The sequence below is a fragment of the Lindgomyces ingoldianus genome (genome assembly GCF_010093535.1).
Source record: "Lindgomyces ingoldianus strain ATCC 200398 unplaced genomic scaffold BDR25scaffold_17, whole genome shotgun sequence".
Classification (NCBI taxonomy): Eukaryota; Fungi; Ascomycota; class Dothideomycetes; order Pleosporales; family Lindgomycetaceae; genus Lindgomyces; species Lindgomyces ingoldianus.
In genome coordinates, this window is record NW_022985178.1 from 644,806 (window position 1) to 664,447 (window position 19,642).

General features: G+C 50.0%; 8 protein-coding genes across 8 annotated transcripts; 5 read left to right on the forward strand and 3 right to left on the reverse strand.

Annotated features, from left to right (window-relative positions):
• Positions 1 to 153: 153 nt before the first annotated feature.
• On the reverse strand, positions 154 to 2,090 carry BDR25DRAFT_369610 (uncharacterized protein; the record flags this gene model as incomplete). The annotated part of the gene is made up of 2 exons (XM_033697109.1): positions 154 to 1,827; positions 2,023 to 2,090. The coding sequence occupies 2 exons, from the start codon at positions 2,088 to 2,090 to the stop codon at positions 231 to 233; spliced, it is 1,665 nt and encodes a 554-aa protein (XP_033547267.1). The 3' UTR covers positions 154 to 230.
• Positions 2,091 to 2,794: 704 nt separating this feature from the next.
• On the forward strand, positions 2,795 to 4,078 carry BDR25DRAFT_287352 (putative aldo/keto reductase; the record flags this gene model as incomplete). The annotated part of the gene is made up of 4 exons (XM_033688318.1): positions 2,795 to 3,048; positions 3,095 to 3,291; positions 3,365 to 3,434; positions 3,487 to 4,078. The coding sequence occupies exons 1-4, from the start codon at positions 2,867 to 2,869 to the stop codon at positions 4,076 to 4,078; spliced, it is 1,041 nt and encodes a 346-aa protein (XP_033547268.1). The 5' UTR covers positions 2,795 to 2,866.
• Positions 4,079 to 7,719: 3,641 nt separating this feature from the next.
• Positions 7,720 to 8,358, reverse strand: BDR25DRAFT_325658 (uncharacterized protein; the record flags this gene model as incomplete). Its single annotated transcript, XM_033692225.1, has 2 exons — positions 7,720 to 8,283; positions 8,335 to 8,358. 2 exons carry the CDS (start codon positions 8,356 to 8,358, stop codon positions 7,720 to 7,722), a joined length of 588 nt encoding a protein of 195 aa, XP_033547269.1.
• Positions 8,359 to 8,729: 371 nt separating this feature from the next.
• Positions 8,730 to 10,806, forward strand: BDR25DRAFT_303918 (t-complex protein-like protein 1). The gene is made up of 5 exons (XM_033690102.1): positions 8,730 to 8,926; positions 8,993 to 9,159; positions 9,210 to 9,531; positions 9,588 to 10,622; positions 10,680 to 10,806. The coding sequence occupies exons 1-5, from the start codon at positions 8,881 to 8,883 to the stop codon at positions 10,784 to 10,786; spliced, it is 1,677 nt and encodes a 558-aa protein (XP_033547270.1). The 5' UTR covers positions 8,730 to 8,880; the 3' UTR covers positions 10,787 to 10,806.
• Positions 10,687 to 12,821, reverse strand: BDR25DRAFT_334465 (uncharacterized protein). The gene is made up of 2 exons (XM_033692935.1): positions 12,270 to 12,821; positions 10,687 to 12,214 (listed from the first exon to the last, which is right to left on the reverse strand). Exons 1-2 carry the CDS (start codon positions 12,660 to 12,662, stop codon positions 11,000 to 11,002), a joined length of 1,608 nt encoding a protein of 535 aa, XP_033547271.1. The 5' UTR covers positions 12,663 to 12,821; the 3' UTR covers positions 10,687 to 10,999.
• Positions 12,822 to 13,024: 203 nt separating this feature from the next.
• BDR25DRAFT_343157 (mitochondrial carrier protein-like protein) lies at positions 13,025 to 14,990 on the forward strand. The gene is made up of 2 exons (XM_033693801.1): positions 13,025 to 13,319; positions 13,470 to 14,990. The coding sequence occupies exons 1-2, from the start codon at positions 13,220 to 13,222 to the stop codon at positions 14,627 to 14,629; spliced, it is 1,260 nt and encodes a 419-aa protein (XP_033547272.1). The 5' UTR covers positions 13,025 to 13,219; the 3' UTR covers positions 14,630 to 14,990.
• A 253-nt stretch (positions 14,991 to 15,243) lies between these two features.
• On the forward strand, positions 15,244 to 16,469 carry BDR25DRAFT_393921 (uncharacterized protein). Its single transcript, XM_033698280.1, has 2 exons — positions 15,244 to 15,448; positions 15,504 to 16,469. Exons 1-2 carry the CDS (start codon positions 15,304 to 15,306, stop codon positions 16,355 to 16,357), a joined length of 999 nt encoding a protein of 332 aa, XP_033547273.1. The 5' UTR covers positions 15,244 to 15,303; the 3' UTR covers positions 16,358 to 16,469.
• Positions 16,404 to 17,903, forward strand: BDR25DRAFT_355537 (uncharacterized protein; the record flags this gene model as incomplete). Its single annotated transcript, XM_033695477.1, has 4 exons — positions 16,404 to 16,469; positions 16,569 to 16,759; positions 16,795 to 16,999; positions 17,046 to 17,903. The coding sequence occupies 4 exons, from the start codon at positions 16,404 to 16,406 to the stop codon at positions 17,901 to 17,903; spliced, it is 1,320 nt and encodes a 439-aa protein (XP_033547274.1).
• Positions 17,904 to 19,642: the final 1,739 nt, after the last annotated feature.

The following is a 19,642-nucleotide window of genomic DNA, read 5'->3' on the forward strand; positions in this document are numbered from 1 at the left end:
TCTGACAACAATATTTACAAACTGACTATTTGTCTTGGAACTGGAGAGCGTGTACAGAGTCTCGGCTTGCTGACTGCTGTCATGTGTATCCTGGCCCGCAATCAGCGCCCAGATTGATTACACATGGACACATGCGACAGACCAGAGTAACAATGGTGATGTGTCGTAGCAGATACCAGCATCCTGTAATCCATTTTAGTGCTTCTCCGGCGATCAGAAATTCTCTAGCTTCAGATGGATACTTGGATATCCTTCCAATCTTCGTTTATCTCTTTCTGCACATAGGATAACATAACACTGTCCATTGGGCCGTCAGACAGAACCACCTTCACCTCCTGTATTCTGTATGACTGTGGCGGTGTTGGAAGTGACAGGTCTTGATATTCAGGAGAGCTGGAGAGGGGGAATACATCCTTCAATTCGACATCCTTGTAAAAGTCTCTTTCCTCAATTTCCATCACCTTTCGCGCAACACGCGCAGCTATTTTCGAATCCCAGATCCCTTCTCTATGGGAAGCGGATTCGAGCAATCTGATAGCTTGAAGTCTAATTCGGTGGACGCGGCATTTGAGAGCCGTATAGTAAAGGGGCGGAATCCAGCCAATATCGACAATGCTTCTGGACATGTGAAAGGCGCTCCTAGGGAGGGGCTGCTGTGCGGGAAAATCAGGCAACCTACACTCCCACATATATGCCGATTGGTTTATAAGAGAGACGAATTGTTCCGTGTAGGAGTCAAAAATGGACTCGTCATCTAAGCAGAGACAAGCATCTGTCATCATGCTTGCCATGGTGTGGTATTCGAGTAGTATCCGGCCAACAAATCCCGGACGCTCTTGGCTCTCCAGATCATCTTTGGACGCCTCGTATTTAGCGAGCCACCGCACAAGCTCCGCTTGAATCTGTTGCTGATGTTCGAGTAGGGCAGAGGGGCGCTCTATCGTTGGGTTATTAGAAACTCGCCGTTGGCGGCCTCGTTCGGTCAGATGAAATATTTTGTTAAGTAGCCGTTCTAATTGTTGCCAAGCTCCGTTCCTGGAGAGAAATTTGGATGTCGATGGCTCAGACCCTGAAGTGTGCAGTATTGAACACGGATGTTTATAACTGTACTTGAAGAGCTCGACCTGGACGTGTAATCTGGAAAATGCTTCAACAATCCAATCGTCGATCGAATCGCGAAAAGGCTCTAAGAAGAGGATCCCGTCGTCCAATGTGGAAGTAGTTTGTAGCTCTCTGAGGACCCTTAGTCCGTTTTGGAGGTGAGTCTCGGCAGTTCTGAAATGGCCCCGAAGAAACTCTAGACAAATGAAGACCACGCAGGTGATGAGAGCTACACGTACAGATGCTCTATCCTTGGTCAAAAAATGGGGCTCAAGATGGCGAATCGCCTTGATGTAGTGTTGCAGCATGAATTGCTCCTGTTCGTCCGGGGTGCCGTCGTTTTGACCTTGGTCATTGGCGCCGATAATGCCCCGTTTTTGAACAGAACTCAAAGTAAGGATAGCATGTAAGACTGCTGGTTCGTTTTGGCTCGCCTGGAAAAGTAGTGTATCCCAGAAGGCCAATACGAAGGCGCCTGGCAATTTTTTGGCAGTCCGATGCTTGAACCACTCAAAATATCGTTTCTCTTCTGTGCTGGTCGCGAGGATGGAGGCATATGCCGGTGGCTGAAGATTAACGCTTCTGTCTCTCGAAACTACAAAAGATTCGCGCTGACCATAAAAGTTTCCCCCACCACCCCATATTCCATAGCCATCACACACTCGACCCGTAGAGACACATCGGTAACATGCTGGTCGGCCTTCATCGCATTTTTTCTTCCGGATCCTGCCCGCCAAGTGAGCCTTTGACTGTGCTTTGTGGGATATACTGCCTGCTGGCACGAACGATGGAACTAATTCAAGACAGGCATCTGGATCCTCTTAGCGCTCTCCTCTATATCAGCAAGAGGCTCAACAGTTCAAAGCTCCCGTGTCAATGTTCCGTGGTAGGCACCAACATGCCGTAATTGCAGCGACTTACTTGCAGGTGCGGCAGCCAGACTTCACCGTAGTTCTACGAGGTTTATTGGAATGAGTATCTCCACCCATGATTAGAGCTGTGATATCTCCCCTTCCAGTTTGATGGCATAACTGGCGTGTTGCAGGTTTCGCTTTGCCGAGGTAGTTAGAACGGGACGGGTTAATCTTTATCCACGGCGTTGCTGGATAACCGGAGCCCGCATCTTCTGGCTTCTGGGGAGGCTCCCGAGTCAGATCATAAGCACTCTAGTATTGCCATTGTACGCTCGCATTGCGGATGAGAGTGATCAGATGTTGCTGTGCTTGATTCAGCAAAAAGGGGGGTAATCACCACTAGACCCATCGCCATTGGCTTCGAGCGGGAAGCCTACGTGTTGATTGGCCAGCCGCCCGCAGAGGATCAAACATCAACGCGATCGGAAGAGAACTGCACCGGAGCACTGAACATCTCTCAAGACACTTCTCAATATCGCTTTCCAGCTCAGACATTATTACGAGGCTTAGCCGAAGCCACTCGATCCGTCTGCGATTGGCTTTGAGCGGGAAGTCTATGTGTTTATTGGCTACTGCAGCCGGGGTCAAACGAGGAAGAGGTTGCGGTATCTTCCTCCAGCTCGCACACTGTCACGGATCTCAGCGGAAGAATCGGGCAGACTTTTTCAAAATGAGAACTGGTGCTGTTGGCGGTATGTCGGGTTCCAAGAAGATATCGCCCAGAACGACTGCTATAAATTTCATGTATCCCATCTTCTTTCCATGCAACAACTTGCCCACGAGCTTCCAACGGTGAAGCTGATACTCTATTGAGTCTACTACATACAATTTATCTTTGCTCTTGTATTACCATGCCTGTCAAATCAGTCCCCCTCCGCAAATTGGGGAAGAATGGCCCCAATATCCCAGCTTTGGGCCTTGGGTTGATGGGAATGTCCGCTGGAATTTATGGCACACCTCCTAACGATGAGGAGCGATTTAAACTCTTGGATCGCGCAGCTGAACTCGGGGAAACCTTTTGGGATACTGCAGAGTAAGACACGAATCGCAATACTCTGTATAGTGCTTACACATGGTAGCATCTATGGCGGCAACGAAGAATTGTTAGGCAAATGGTTCAAGCACTCTGGAAAGCGAGATTCCATCTTCCTTGCGACGAAGTTTGGAATTCTTATGGATGGTATGCAGTTCAAGGGGATCAACAGCTCTAGCGAGTACTGCAGGCAGCAGTGTGAGGCGAGCCTCAAGAAACTAGGCACTGATAGGATTGATCTATGTGAGTTCCTCGAATCGGTCCTTTCGGGTTACTGTCGGATGTTATATTCAATCTCAATACTAACCCTCCTCAGACTTCGCCCATCGTGTTCATCCTGAGACGCCTATTGAGGAGACGATGCGAGCACTATCTAAATTAAAAGCGTAAGTACATCACCTAAGTAATATTAAGGGAATACCATCTAACAGGCTCCAGAGAAGGCAAAATCAAACACATTGGGTTGTGCGAAGTGAGCTCGGCTACCCTTCGCCGTGCCTATAAGATCGCGCCGGTCGCTGCGGTCCAGATGGAGTACTCACCATTTGTACTTGAGATAGAGCGAGAATCTGGCACCAATCTTCTGGACACCTGCCGGGAGCTCGGAGTCGCCATCGTATGTTCCTCGCCGCTTGGACGAGGTTTGCTCACAGGAGCATTCATGAACAGGGAGTCGATCACTGGTGCGGATGATATCCGTGGAAGTTACTTCCCTTGGTTTAGCGAGGAGCATATGGACGCAAACGCTAAGCTTGTCAGCCAGTTCAAGGCCTTTGCAGACAAGAAAGGGTGCACACCGACGCAACTAGCGATCGCCTGGATTCTCAAACAAGGCGACGATTTCTTCCCGATCCCTGGAACTAAGAAGATTAGGTATCTAGAGCAAAATTGGGGTTCTCTTGATATCAATCTTAGCGATAATGAAGAAGCGGAGATTCGAAAGTTTGTCGATAGTGCTGAGGTATCAGGCTATCGATCCACACCTGGATCCCAGGCTTTCGCCTTTGTAGATACCAAGGAGGAGGCTTAGAACTGGGGATAATTCATAGTCCATCACTTGTAGCTAGCAATTGATGATATTCGCCATTCAATATGGCAATTTGCACTTACCGCGGATTGTTCGCAGAGCTAATTTGATTTGCTAGCCCTCAGGTTGAAATCCGGGAGAACGTCAATAGGATGCAAAATCCTGTACCAACATCGTCCCTGCAATATTCTATGCCAGGTGATATGATGCTATCCAGTTCTAGCTTTCTCCCGCCTCTGGCGGGAGCAGAATGGTTTCTGAGTTCTCTTCTGCTGGAGTTGACGGGTGGCAACAGCAGGATATTCTCTCATTGTGACGTTAATCGAATCGTCTGAACGGCCATATCATTCATTTTTTATCTTTGTTGAAGTAGTGACTATCTTTACATATTGGAAAATAAAAGGGACTACTGCCGTATTGTATATATTTTTCGACTCTAAAGTACTGTCACCCTTTCAGCCGCTCAAAAAGTTACATCCTTATAGCTTCTCCAATTCTCAATTGATCTCGACAATCACTAGCTCCTTTAAATCCCTTAAGCCCTACAAGCGTTGCAATTCAACTCTCTCATATTTCTAATAATTGTCTACTAAATCCTAGGAACTAAGGAAAGAGAGTTACCGAAATAAATTTTCTTGGAACCCCTTTGACGCGTAACGGTACCCGCGTTCCAAGGTTGTGAATCTTGACCAGTTATACCACAAATGCTCCTGCATAAATTTGATCCTTTCCACCACACTTCACCTCGTTCACCCATCGCCAGATTCCACACGAAGGCTGACCTCCTCTGAGCTAGCTTACCCCCACACTCTGATGCCGGGTGTTCTCGTAGCCAAGATTTTAGCGCAACCCCCAAGAGCTCATGGATGAGGCCGACAAGCTCTTCTGGTGTTACTTAGGCGGGTGTTACTACGTCGAAGGCTACTGGCTGCTTAATGGAAGGTTTCCCGGCCTTGTGCCTTACACTCTCGATTTTATCGCCCAGATAGGACAGGTTGATGTTGATGTTCGCTACCATAAGCCAGTACCCTGTCCTAGCTACGGCGGAAGCTAGGAGGGAGCTGTCACGCGAATTTTGGCACACATTCCAGCACTGGTTTCTACTGGCGATCCGCATCGTCGTGAGTGAAAATACGACACAAAAGTGGGAGAGCCTCTGCGGTAAAATCTAATAGAGATAATAGTCCGGATGTAACACACTAATATCAATGCGTCCGTGTCCGTCGTCCAATTGGATGGTGCTACCCCTGATGGGAAAGGAGTCCATGGTGACTGGCAGGGCAAGACTCGAGCGCTGCTGGCGCATTGGAGACAATCAATCAAGGCTGGACACCACGAAGCATTCCCTCGTCCCAAAGGAGTTCCGTGGACATGTAGGCGGGTACCAGCGCTCGGATTACAAATATCGTCTCCTGCACCTCCAGGAATGGCTCTGCAGCCGTTTCAAATCAAGGCACTCGAACGGTATCACTTTGGCGGGCGGTACGAACCCTTCTCCCGTCCAGATCCCGCGTGCGAGGCTCGACTTGAGCATTAGGTAGAGTGTACGTTGCATACGATTGACAGCACACACAACTCTTGAGGACTAGCTCTCGAGTACAAGGCATAGTCCTTCCCCGGTGAAGTGAAGGCTGCAGTGGGCCAGCACGAGAAGACTTTGAGCCACATATAGCATGACCTCAGCAAGGCGTATTAGAGCTGTTTGATTACCAGAATAGGGGGAGGGGGGAGGGTGGGGGGGTTGAGAAACGGGACTGCAGGGCAGGCGTTCCTCTATCGACTCGAGCACGATCCTTTGTACGCGCACGGGAACCCGGCCATGGGTGTTCGGCGCGGATTCAACTCGAAATGGAGATGGATCCGACATATGTGTATTGATGTGGGGTGGAATAAATTGAATGGATGAATGGTTCCAGCTGGGATAGTTTGAATAGGTCCGGTAAAAGAAGGCTCAGAAAAGTATTCTAGTTCTGAAAAGATGCAGAATTACCCATCTTTGGAGGGCAAGACATTTCTCAAAGCAGTATTCTGTGGTGAAGTTAGGTTGAAAGATGCAGAAAGGCCATTACTGAAGCTCTTGTCTAAATCATTGGGTTAGCTAAAACAGGAAGGAGGAGGGCAATCTAGCGTACGGATGCTAAGTGATATCCTGTTGGGGCCCGGAGACTGAGAAGGCCGTGGCGAAGGGGTGTAATGAGCGGAGTCTTCTCCAGCAGCGTACTGCGGTACCCCCGTCAGCCCCATTCTGCTCTGGGATGATAGTGTCTCGGCCATGAATTAACGACTCTGCCAGCCCCAGCCCCACCCCATTAACCAAAACAGCGTAATGACCACAATGAAGATCACCTGGGTGTTGCTTATGTATAGCATGTTATCACATAACATAGAACTTGATTAGGGTGGATTTTCTCTGTTAAACCTATTGCCAAAATCAGATAAGATGCCAGGAAGACGTAAATATCTGTTCTTAAGGACCCCTATCATTTTTCACGTTAGGTGATAAAACAAAGAGGCCATTTAATTCCGTACAGGTTGAAAATATGACAGGTGCTTTGAGCGCGCTGTCCTCTGGCGGCTTCCTAAGAGTTTCGGTCATGTTGACAACGCGTAGCTATTACCCGGAACGGGTGCCGAGATTCGGCTGGGTTTTCGAGGGGAGCTGGTGATGGAGAGACAAGAGGGAGAATGGCTGCAACCTGGATCAGTGTAGTGTTGATTATTGAGGCTGAAGTGAGTATAATAGCAGTCGAACTCGGGGATTTAGGCCATGGGTAGGATGGAAGGTGGCGATAACTTTCTATGCATGGGGGCAGCGTAAGCGCGAGACTGGCACATTGACCTCGGAAGATTTTCGCTATCCTGACCCATCTCACAGCAATTTCTTGATGAGCGTAGTCAAATTTATGATGAGAGTAACGTGGAGAATAACTAGAGTAGAGTATACCTGTTGACCTTCGTGGTGGAATCAGGAAGAACGCTAACAGGATGCAGATTTCTCAAAATTAGCCCTATATGAGAAGACGACGTTACAGATCAGCACATCGATATTTCGAACAAAAAGTTGGAAATTAGTAGTAGAGGCTACAGGGTAAGTCCTTAAGATAATATTTGTCAACTCACAAATGGATATCTAGCGTAAATATGTATGTGCTGAGCGTGACCGTCCCAATAGTCTAAACCGTCTAAAACGCCCGCCCTTCCTAAAAATGATATCCATATGCCTCCCAATCGCTCTGTGCATGCATTATCAGACATCCGTCAAAGCACTCGTACCATGCGGCACAATAAATGCGCGATTTGTTTGCCCATGCAACATAATCCTTTGGTGTCCATGAAGCTTACGGTCGTGGCTCGAATCCCTCGCTGATTCCAGCCTTAACCGTGCCCCGCTATAGGGTAACGCCGGTCGTTGTGAACCCCAATGTTCGCCATGATCCTTTTCAATACCCAACCCAGCCCAACATTGCCTGACTGCCATACTTGGGGGATCCTTCTGAGACAGAAGAGAAGTCATCATGCACCTTGTCGAAAACAGCATTGGAGAGTTTAGGAAGAATTCAACAAGGAGGCGGTGCACAACGGAGTCCAGAGAGAAAAGTATCACCCGGGTTCAAGGTACATCCCTCCACGTTGATATTTGACTTCTAGAAAAATACCCACGGATCAGCCTGCAGGGTTGTCAAACCCGGCAAAAAGTCGTGGACGACGGTGCAAAAGACGTCGTGATTGGCCGGCTGTTCATCCTGCTGATCCGTGAGTAGCGTAAGCCGGACCTTCCGCACTAGGGTCTTGGCTTCGGGACTCAAGCGCCGTATGAAATCCAGAACAGGCAGATAGTTGAATCCATAGAAGTGGAAAAGATTTTCCGAATAGAGGATAGAGAGACATTCATGGTAGATGAGACGGTTCGTTCGGAGAATGTTGAGGGAGAGTTTGTCGGGGTGGGGGCGGGTCTGGCGATTCCATTTTTTGCTGATTACGGTCGAGTCGCAGTCGGTGTAGAGACGAAACTTTTTGGTGGATGAGGGGATTAGATAGCGAAAGATTTCACGCCGGATTTCGGATGGGATGCGAAGAAGTGGCGGGTAGTTGTCCAAGGCAGTAATAGTCTCCGGGATCGAGATCTGTTTTACGACTGATTCGCGCGATCGCGTTTTGATAGGTTTGCTGCTTTCCTTTGAAGATGTCCTCGGTTGAATGGGTGCGATCTAGCCCAGAATTAAAATCTGTTTCGCGATTGAGTTGCATACAAGGCTCACTTTTGACAATGTCTTGGCCGGCATGATCAACGTTGCATGGAGACGTAACTAAAGAAGAGAATAGACGAAAATAAGGTTAAACTAAAAAGGTATATGACAGGAATCGAGGTCGTTGGAGACTTTAAGATGCAGCAGAAGCGGTCACGAGGGCAGATGGCCGGCCGCGACGGAAAGCAGGTGGAGAGATGAAGAAAGACCTAGGTAGGGAGAGAAGCGCGCCACGGGTGCATAAAGGAGGGTATTTTAATGCGAAAAATGAGCAATCGGACAGAAGCGGCGTGGAAGGTGGTACAATGCATGGAAACCGGATGGAAAGGAAGCACAGTTGGAGGTCGTGAATGAGGCTGATTTGGCGTCGGGCCGGAGCAGCTTTGTTCCGAGGCGGCGGACGTGGGCCGAATTTTTGGACGCGTTTGGCGGCCTGGGGGACAGAAGCTTCTACGCTCGACATTCACCTCCATACGTACTTGTATTGCGAGTCGCTGTCTTATTCTTCGATCTCGTAACTATCAACACACGTCTTGCTCTCGGTATAGTCTGCCCACGATGTCGTTCGGCGGCCAAACACCCACCATTGTCGTGCTGCGGGAGGGTATGTTGTCTTAGCTTCTCTTTGTCTATTCTTGCAATAAAACAAGATATACTCACCATGTGCAAGGTACCGACCAGTCCCAGGGCCGTGGTCAGGTTCTTTCCAACATCAATGCCTGCCTCGCCGTACAGTCGACAATAAAAGGGACATTAGGCCCATACGGGGGCGACCTTCTCCTAGTAGATGAGAACGGCAGGCAGACAATCACTAACGACGGCGCGACCGTCATGAAGGTGCGCAAATTGTATATAACTCCACCACGCCCGCATCTGACGTTTGACAGCTACTCGACATCATCCACCCCGCAGCGCGAATCCTCACAGACATTGCCCGCTCACAAGATGCCGAAGTTGGCGACGGAACGACATCAGTCGTTGTATTGGCAGGAGAGATACTGAAGGAGATCAAAGATCACGTGGAACAGGGTGTAAGCAGCCAGACCATCATCAAAGGTCTGCGGAGAGCTTCGAATATGGCCGTAAATAAGATCATGGACATCGCTGTGGACACTGCCGAGGGCAACCAGAGGGATACGCTGCTGAAGCTTGCTGCCACTGCTATGAGTAGCAAGCTGATACACCGAAATGCAGACTTCTTCACAAAGAGTAGGCTTGTCCTTTCCCTAGATTAGTCGAGGCCTCAGAACTAACTGTATCGCTAGTGGTCGTCGACGCTGTCCTCTCCCTCGACCAAAACGACCTCAACGAGAAGCTCATTGGCGTCAAGAAAATCACCGGTGGCGCTCTCCAAGACTCCCTCTTCGTCAACGGAGTTGCATTTAAAAAGACTTTCTCCTACGCCGGTTTCGAGCAACAGCCCAAATCCATCAAGAACCCCAAGATTGTCTGCCTGAATGTGGAGCTTGAACTCAAGAGCGAGAAAGATAACGCCGAAATAAGAGTCGAGCAAGTCTCCGAATACCAAGCCATCGTGGACGCAGAGTGGCAGATCATCTTCAACAAGATGGAGGCACTATTCAAGACGGGCGCAAAAGTCGTCCTAAGCAAACTCCCCATCGGAGATCTTGCAACCCAGTATTTCGCCGACAGGGACGTCTTCTGTGCTGGCCGTGTCGCATCCGACGATCTCGAACGCGTGTGTCAAGCCACGGGCGCCAGCATCCAGTCTACCTGCTCCGACATCCAACCCAAGCACCTCGGCACTTGCGAGACCTTCGAGGAGCGACAAATCGGCGGCGAGCGCTTCAACTTCTTCGCAGGCTGTCCCGCAGCTAAGACGTGCACGCTCGTCCTGCGTGGCGGCGCAGAGCAGTTCATAGCGGAAGTCGAGCGAAGTCTTCACGACGCTATCATGATCGTCAAACGCGCCATCAAGAACCGAAGCATCGTTGCTGGGGGCGGTGCTTGCGAGATGGAAGTCTCATCGTACCTCCACGCATATGCGGATAAGAATGTCCCACATAAGCAGCAGGCTATCATCAAAGCGTTTGCCAAGGCCCTAGAAGTCATTCCCAGGCAGTTGTGCGATAACGCGGGTTTCGATGCCACGGATATCCTGAATCGGCTGAGGGTGGAGCACAAGAAGGGAAATATATGGGCGGGCGTGGATTTCTTGAACGAGGGTATTGCGAATAATATGGAGAAGTTTGTCTGGGAACCGAGTTTGGTTAAGGTGAATGCTCTGCAGGCGGCGACGGAGGCGGCATGTTTGATTTTGAGTGTTGATGAGACGATAAGTATGACTCCCTGATTTGAAGAATGGGTTTCCAAATGGATGCTAATGAGAGTTACAGAGAACCAAGAATCGCAGCAACCGCAAGCGCCGAACAGGCCGTTACCACCCGGGGCTGCGCAGAGAGCGCTCGGAAGGGGTCGTGGTAGGGGTATGCCTAGGCGGTAGAGGGTTTGGTAGATTGGTAGCTCAAGGAGAGCATGTATACCACATTATAGACATGCCGTGCTGTCATTGCACTGGTCATATGGTCTGACATAATGCGAACAAAACTCAGTCAGAACACCACCGTACCCGTAAGGTAGTACAGCCGTACCGAGTTGCTCCACCCACACTCATGCATACCTCGTCCATCCTCAACTCACATTACCCGCATCCCATTCAATCACCTCCACTCGCCCCCACTTCAAACCCCAATCCATAGCTCCTAACCCGACTCCAATAATACGCCCTATCATTCTTCAACCCGAACTCCGCCCAATCATCTGTCAATCGATTATAACTCCAATACCCCTGCCACACGAGTTTGTTATTCTTGGCTCCGCGCCCGGCTGTCCCGATTCCCAACACCATCTTGTAGAGATACTTGGGCGCCACACCGGCGGTTTCGATGTGGAGGGTTCCTTCCTTCTCTGCTTCCTCCCCACCTGCCGCCTCTCCACCTCCGGGGGCAGAGGGCGATGGTGCGGCAGGACCACTAATCCTCCACCTTCCGAGGAGTGCATCTTTCATTGGCGCACTCGGCAGATTGCCATGATTCTTATGCACATACTCTAAATGCAGCCACGGCACCACATCAGCCGGTTCTGCGGTCGTAAGCAACGAAATGCAGGTCCCGTCGCGCAGGAAGCGCAGGTAGCGGTAGTATGTTACGATATGAATGGGCGAATTCCAGGAGATAGAGGTAACGGAGGAGGCACCGGGACGTGTGTAGTTGACGGTGGAGATATAGCAGCCGTTGAAGCGGATGCGGGGGCGCAGGCGGAAGAGGGTGCGGAAGGTGGGGTAGAGGGTGGGGACTAGGAGGGTGGTTAGGGATGCTAGATCGGGTGTTGGACATTGTTCGGGGACTTCTTCAGGGTCAGAGTCAGGGATGGGGTTGGATCCGAGGATGTAGCCTCCTTCGCCGTCGTCACCAAGGGGCTTTCCGTCAATTTGGCATGCGAAGGTGTAGTGCATGGCGCCAAACCCGAACTCTTGGCCGAGGCAAATGCGCTTCCAGACGCGCTCTTCGGTCGTTACCAAGTAGGCGAGGCGTTTGCAGACGCTAGCTAAGCGGACGAAGGAGGACACATCTTGGATGGCCAGTTGGATTAAGATCTCGACGAGCATCTCCTCAGGAATGGTAGAAATTGGACATGGAGGTGGCGGGGAGAGATCCGTAGGGGCGGCTTCGCCTTGGATGGAAAGGTTGCTAAATTCATTGATCAGGGTCTGCAAGGGGGGCGGGAGGCCTTGTAGGGAGTGGTGGGCGGTATTGGGGACTGTGACGGACGCGTTTGACGGGTTGATGGCTTGTGGTTTGGACTTGTGTGACTGGTAAGAGGATGCTGGGAAGTGTTTGTTTTTGTATGTTTCGTGGACTTTGGAGTCGAGCTGTGATATCTTAGTACTCAATTAGATCCATGAACGTAGATAGATGGCGATTTACCCTAAATGCCTTTCGGTATAGGTTCACACTATCGCCCAAACTGCCCTGGCTTTCTTTCTCCACCGCTCTTTCATAGTGCTCTAGGGCAGAGCTAGGCTCTTTGGTGGAGCTCGCAGGAGAAGGACTAGTTTCATCCAGTCTTTTTCCATGCAGTTTTTTGCCAAGATCTTGGTAGGTATGGGGTTCTACTTCATCCAGCTCTTCTACGTTGTGATGACGTTGGGGAAGATGTGCCTGGGGGGCATTGCCATTCACTGCGGGAGCTTTGCTTGAAGAAGCCTGAGAAGTCTTCAGAGCAGTCGTGGGAGCTGGGGCTTTTCCCTTTGTCTTTGCCGAGACCTCCTCTCGCCATTTCTGGCGGAAAGACTCGAGCTCTGCTTCAGTGGGGTCCATTGTGGGCAGCGGAATTAACAATTTGTAAGTCCGATGTCAGTGTTCTGGTGCTTCCAAGGGAAAATGATGATGTGACGGCTGTCTAGGTCTAGTAAAAGCACATATCCACAGTCCGTGATGACTCTTAAAAAATGGGAAATTTGTTTAGGTAGCGGTGAGTTACTCACAGTTCAACGAAACGAAGCTCTAGAGTCATCACCTTGAAAGCGAGAATACGCCACTTCCTGCAGCCGCATCTGATAAGCCTAAAGCACCTCGGGAAGCAGACCGCCGACCCACGCCGATTCGCGCCAATACCCTAACTAACAAAGCGTGCGCTAAAAAGTTTCTAGTTTGAAAGCAAAAGCTTGCGCCAGGCCCGCCTCTTCCCTTGCATCATCACTCCGCTCGTCACCCACACCCACACCTCAACTCTTTCATCTGCCTCCATCGTCATCCGAATCGGACCTGGGAACATGCGCACGCCCTCTTTCTCACGCCTTTGGGATTTCTTGGATACCCCTCGTACCAATTCGAGGTAGACGGTTGTTCTCTTATTGCAGGGAACGGCGTCCGGGATGGCGACCGATAAGGCTGGGGAGATGGGCGAGATGGGGGTCAGTCTGGCGCAGAAGATGTTGTCGGCGGTGACCGGGAGCGTGTTGACGTCTCTTCTGGGTACGTTTATTCAGTCTTCATTTCTTCACGATTGAGGATTTCAGTCCAACATGGCTTTCTTGGTTGCGCATCTCCGCTTTTGGCCGGAGTCTTCTCCGCCAAATCCCCACACCGCAATTTCTCGCATAACTAACACATCGGCCCACACAGTAACTCCCCTCGATGTAGTCCGCGTCCGCCTCCAATCCCAGGCACATACACCCACAGCGTCGTCAACTCCGTCGCTTCGCACTTACACTGGGATTCCCCTCACCCAATTCCGTGACCTCCCCCCCAACCTTGGAATTTCCGCTTGCTGTAGAGAAGTCTTCTGGATCAACAACAATGCACAATACTGCGTTGCAGGACCTACTATCGCTCCTATACATCCCTCAGATGCCGCCTGTGTAGTCGAAGAGGCGGAACGACGGACGATCAATAGCACTTGGGATGGACTACGGAAGATTGCCCAGAATGAAGGTCCGAGAACGCTATGGAGGGGACTGTCGCCGACGCTGGTTATGGCCGTGCCAGCTAATGTAATTTATTTTGCGGGCTACGACTGGTTAAGGACCGCTCAGAGGTCGCCGTTTCGAAAGACAGTACCGGATGCTTATACTCCGTTGGTAGCAGGCGCGACTGCAAGGGTGCTAGCAGCCATTGCCGTGAGCCCAATCGAGATGTTTAGGACTAGAATGCAGGCCGCCCATCATACCAACACCGCTGCTGGGCACTTCCGCGAGACCATGGATGGACTGCGGGAGATGGTTGCTTCCCAAGGCGTTCGAAGTTTATGGAGGGGTCTGACCTTGACACTGTGGCGGGATGTACCGTTCTCTGCTATATACTGGTGGGGATACGAGAGCGCCCGAAATACCATTACAGACATGCGCGGACGATCAGAGGCAAAACACGATGGTTTGGAATTCCACATTGGCCGTGGCGAAGACAAGATTCGGCGACGTAGCCGCTCAAGGAGCAGGGAGAACCACACAGCGACACTTGTCGACAGCTTCATTGCCGGAGCTGCTTCAGGAGCCGTGGCCGCATTAGTCACAACTCCCTTCGATGTTGGCAAGACAAGACAGCAAGTTGTGAGGCACATGGGCGATGCCGCCGTCAAAGCCATTCGAGCGGAAGATAAATCCATGCCGCGATTCTTGTTGCACATCTTCCAAGAGCAAGGACTTCCAGGGCTATTCAAAGGATGGGCAGCAAGGTGTCTGAAAGTCGCCCCGGCTTGCGCTATCATGATCAGCAGCTACGAAGTTGGGAAGAAGATGGCAAACGACATCAACGAACGACGCGATCGACGGCATCATGATGGATAGCCTTGCAGTTGAAAGCTAAAGCCAAAGCCAAAGCCAACCTCAACTCTAGAAGTGTGCTCGACTACTACTGGTGCACACCACCCACAGTACATATTTCCAAACCGAACCTTAACGGCCGCACTGCATACCTTGTAAATTCTGCATGAATCAGCTCATCTTTTGAGGACGGAGTTTTTGGGACAAGATTCTACTCCTATTTGCATGACAGGCTTGGAATGGTGTTTTGGAGGAAACGAGCGACACTCCGGTCGTTGAATATATTGCAAAAGCGTGTAATGATATCCAAGCGCGGTTGCGCATGTAATATAGAAATTGCATCGTCATGAATCAGCTACTGTTAATTCATTCCGCCATGCAGCTGGCATCTTGTCTGAATCCTGTCGCAAGTTCGCACATTTTCGCAACATAACAATGACGTTACTGAAGACAGAGAGATGCGTCCTTTTGGTTCCCTCCTGGATTCTAAAAAGGGGGTTAACAATTGAATTCTTCCCTGCCCAGGAGGAACTAATTAACATCTGGAGAAACTTTGGTAAGAGCACGTGGCGGCGCGGGCAACTGACAACAACATCTGCGGACGCGCTCACTCACCTCCACTTTCTCCAATTCCTCATCCACCACTCAGCATCTTGCGCTCCAAACTCTCCCGATAAAGTCGCTATTCTGCACTCATCATGGATCTCGAAGACTTCGATGCCGTATTCCGCGGCTCCGAGACCGGCTACGACAAAGACACCGTCGATGAGATCTTGCAAAACCAGGGCCAGCTTGGCGGCAAGCTCTTCTTCCAGCGGCTGCTCGAACTGCTTGGGATTAAATGTAAGATAGAGTGTCATTGACTCGAAACAACTCCTCAACTAATCTACCTCTACAGGGCGAAAAGTCTACCCACCCCCAACCACAGCCGCCCTCCACGATCTGCACGCCCGCATCATCTCGGCCCCCATCTCACTACACAATAAACAATGCCTCCTCTTCTACATCCTCAAAGACCTGACCCCCTCCTACCAAGACCAAACCGAACTAGCCAGCGCCTTCGCCTCCTCTGTCCACCTCGAAAAGCGCTTCTGGACATTCCTCGAAGGCCTATGGGCGCTCGACCACCTAGAGCTCGAGACCGCAGTCGGATATCTCACACACCCATTCATCATCCCGACCTTCCCCGACGAAATAATGCTAGCTTTGTTGAACCAACGGCTCATGCCAGAAGGGGTGACGAATGCAGAGTATGTTCTTCCAATGGCGTATTACAATTGCGCGAAACCACCGTTAGTCTGTGAGGCCGCGAAAACGGAGTTTGTGCGGTATATGGCGGACCGCGATGTCACAGAAACATTCTACTGGATTCGAGGACGGCCGGACCACGAGCGGAGACAACTCCTTGAAGTCCTAGTTGAAGAGACGTTAGAGCCTCCGATCCAGCGGATTTCGAATGAGGCGTATGCGAGGGAGGATAGGGCAGAGGAGTTTGTTAGTTTGCCATTTGATGCGGTGGAGGAGGCGTGGGTGGAGGCGTTTTTGACGGAGGGGAAAGGAAGGAATTATAGAGGGGCCCAGGACACTGTGATCATGAGGAGGATGGCGACGGGGAGGTTGAGGGATGCGGTGGGAGATAGACAGGTTAAGGGGAAGAGGATTGAGCATGTTAATTGGGATGTTTTGAAGGATGGGGTTAGGAGGGGGTTGGGGCCGAGGAAGGATGAGGTGAACCCTTTCCCGACTTCGTAGGGGTGTTGGGGGTATAAGAAGTTTTAGCTTTTAGTGGAGCATAGCGATGGCGTTTGGGAAGTTTCTAGGGCTGGGTCGAGCGCATTTAGGAGCACGAGAAGGTATGTTAGAGGTCAGTACTAGTGGCCTTTACAAATAGAGTGTGGAATAGGTCTGCAATAGCTTGATCTAGCCAAAGGTAATTACACCGATATCCTAGACATAACACTAGACGGTTTCTCTCACCTTTCCTCCGAACTCCTTGGACCGTAATGAGTCGAAGTATCCTCTTCTACCTTCACCTTCCTTTCTAATTGTTTCTTCTCGGATAGAATATCGCTATCTTACTTTTCTTCGCGAAGGCCTTAGGGTACAATTGCTTAGACAGGGCTCTTCTTTTCTGGAGGACCGGCTTAAACTTGCGTACGAGCCCCTTTACTTTCTTTCTCATCCCTCAGAATTATCCTTTTACCTCATCTAGCTCACCTCATAATTGACTTCTGTTTCTCAAACTTCACTTACACCTACATCATCAACTTATTGATCTACAGCACTCAAATCAGCCCACACCACGCAGCTTGTACCTCAACTCCCAAGCTCGCCGCCTTAGTATCCTCACAAACCCACAAACTCGACAATATACCGAAATCAGGAGGCTCTACAGTAACACACCTCCTATCCACCCCCTCATTACCATCCTGAATCTCAGCACCGCTTCCCAAAAATGACAACGGAGAAACTCGAACCTAGCAATGATCTCCCGTACAGTTGGACCTCCATCCCGCCCCTCCTCAACTTCCGTACAATCCCCCAAATCCGCGACCTCATCCTCTCACCTGCCTTCCTCGACTCATGGGTTTATTTCCGCAACGAATCAGGACTAGGACCCAACGCGAACACTAAGGCCAAGCCCAGACCAATGTCCAAAGAATTCATAGATAAGTTAGCAGAACAGACATACCAAGCCATGGACTCAATGGCATTCTGCCAATTCGACCGACCAAGCAACGTCAGGACCATCGACGGAGGTGCAAGGCCCTGGACATGGATGACCTATCTCCAGTGCTGCGTCTACCAAATCTGCCGAAACCTGGCATGCCCAGGGCAACCCTTTTCCTCGGCCTTTGAGCGGAAGTGCTTGGCAGTACAAAGCGGTCGCTCGCTCGCCCTGAATCGGATTCGTGGCATCGTCATGATCCTCTGCAACCTTATTTACCGCTACACCACGCTTCCACCCAGCAATGTCATTAGAAAAATTGAGGAATTACATCCCGTAGCTGATCAAGCGAGATCCCCGATTCCAGAGATTAGAAGGAAACACGTGCTTGCGCGGATGGGGGTTGAGGAGTTGAGAAAGGCGGTGCTGGGCCAGCAGTGGAAGGGAAAGGGGATGTCAGAAAAGGAGTGGTTGGTGAGTAAGTTGGTGGAGAGGAATGCTAAAGGGACGATAAATGATCCAGTTGTGATTGACGGGGATTCTTCCGAGGTGGTGATGAAGTCGGCGGGGAAGAGGGGGAGGGAGGATGAGGTGGGTAGGGATGGGGTGAAGAAAGCGAGGTTGGCATGATTGGCTGTGTTTTGGTGGGGCTTGGATCGCGCAAAGGAGATGGTTTTCTACTCAGCGACGGTAGCAGGGGAGTTTGTCCTTGGGGGCTTTCTGATGCCATGGCTTGGGTATTGATGACCAAGGGATTTTTATATGTGGCTTAACTTTTTGGGCCGGTTCTTTGGGCTCTTGGCGCTTGGAGTTGTTGGTGTCTGTCATTCTTTCTTACGGTATGTCTTTTTCAAGAGTCTTTCCTCGAACCTTAATCTCCTTTATTATTCCTTCAAGACTCCTTATTTCCGATATTGGAACATCTGAGATGGTACGGAGATATTTGAAACCACTCCAATTTTCTACCTCACTCTTTCTTGTAAACTCTCGTAACACATAGCAGATAGCCGTTAGTTGGTCGCCATCGATTCCTCATTGGCCACACTGTCGTGATTCCATGTCGCGTAAATAGCCCGCCGGACGGTGTCTTTTAATGCGCAAGCCAATATGCATTAGAGTTTCTAGTGACGTGGCGAGCTCGGTCATATGGCGGCGAAAATGGGTTGTGTTACTCCAGATTCAGAGGGGATTTGATAACAGCAGCGAATGTTGCATATTCTAGTAAATGAAGAGATTTCCACTCCTGAAGTAGGCAGTGCCCGTTCTCTGGATGCTTGTGTATTTTGCTGTCTTCAATGGTGCACTGCATGGCGCTCCTACGACTAGTATGCCTTTAATTCCCGGAATTCAATGTCTTCAATATCCCCGGAAGAAAGCCCACCGGCGATAAGTCTACCATTGGTAGTGAATCGTATTATTTGAAGTCGAAGTTCGTTCTTGAATGTGTCGATAAGTGTGCCAGTTTTGGGATCCGAGACGATGACAGTACTGGTGAAGGAACTCCTAAATAAAATCGCCATGAAAGTGCTGTTATGTGAAAACGTTACCATCTTAAAGGCACCTCCGGAAGTGATCTTGCTAATTGTGAACTTTGTACAAAGTGTTCCTTCCCTCAAGTCCCATATTTTGAATGTACATGAATCTGGTTCAATCTCCCTTGAACGGTATTCAGCCGCCAATCGATTGTCATTGGAGAAATAAAACAAGCGAGGCTGAAATCGAAGATCGGCCGAGATTTGTATCACTTTCGTGAGTATATCCGTATTGAAAATGGGAATAATTCTAATCAATTCTCTTGTCTTTACATCCCAGGATTTAATCGTGACTGCACTGGCTACCCATATTTGCTCGCTGCTAAGGTGGAACGATTGGTCCCCGGGATCCAGGCTCCAAACAGTAGGGTGCATATCTCCTTCCAAGTCCAATATCTTGATACTCATGTCGCTCATTATTGCCAAGAGCTTTCCATCAGTAGAAAACTTAAAGAGGTTCTTGTTCGCTCTTGGTATCATAAATGTGTGGGTTAATTTTCCGGTCAGATCCCAAGTTCTTAGTCTCCCGTCGGTGCATTGAGCGGCAAGGAGATTGCTAAGAGGTGAGAATCTCATCTTTGTAACACTCGTCCCTACCCGGAGAGTTGTATGTATCCTCCCGGTGGTCAAACTCCAGATATTGATTGTTTTGTTCTTGTGGGAAGATGCCACGAAATCCCCAGTGCGCGCGACTCTAACTAATTTCAGTCTATTCCATGGGTATCTAAAGGTCCATGAAAGAAGTTCGTTCTGTGTCGACGAGACACAAGGAATTTCAGCTTGGCCTTCCGTGACAACACAAGTGTCTAAGTTGGAGACAATTGTTGGTTTTTGGTT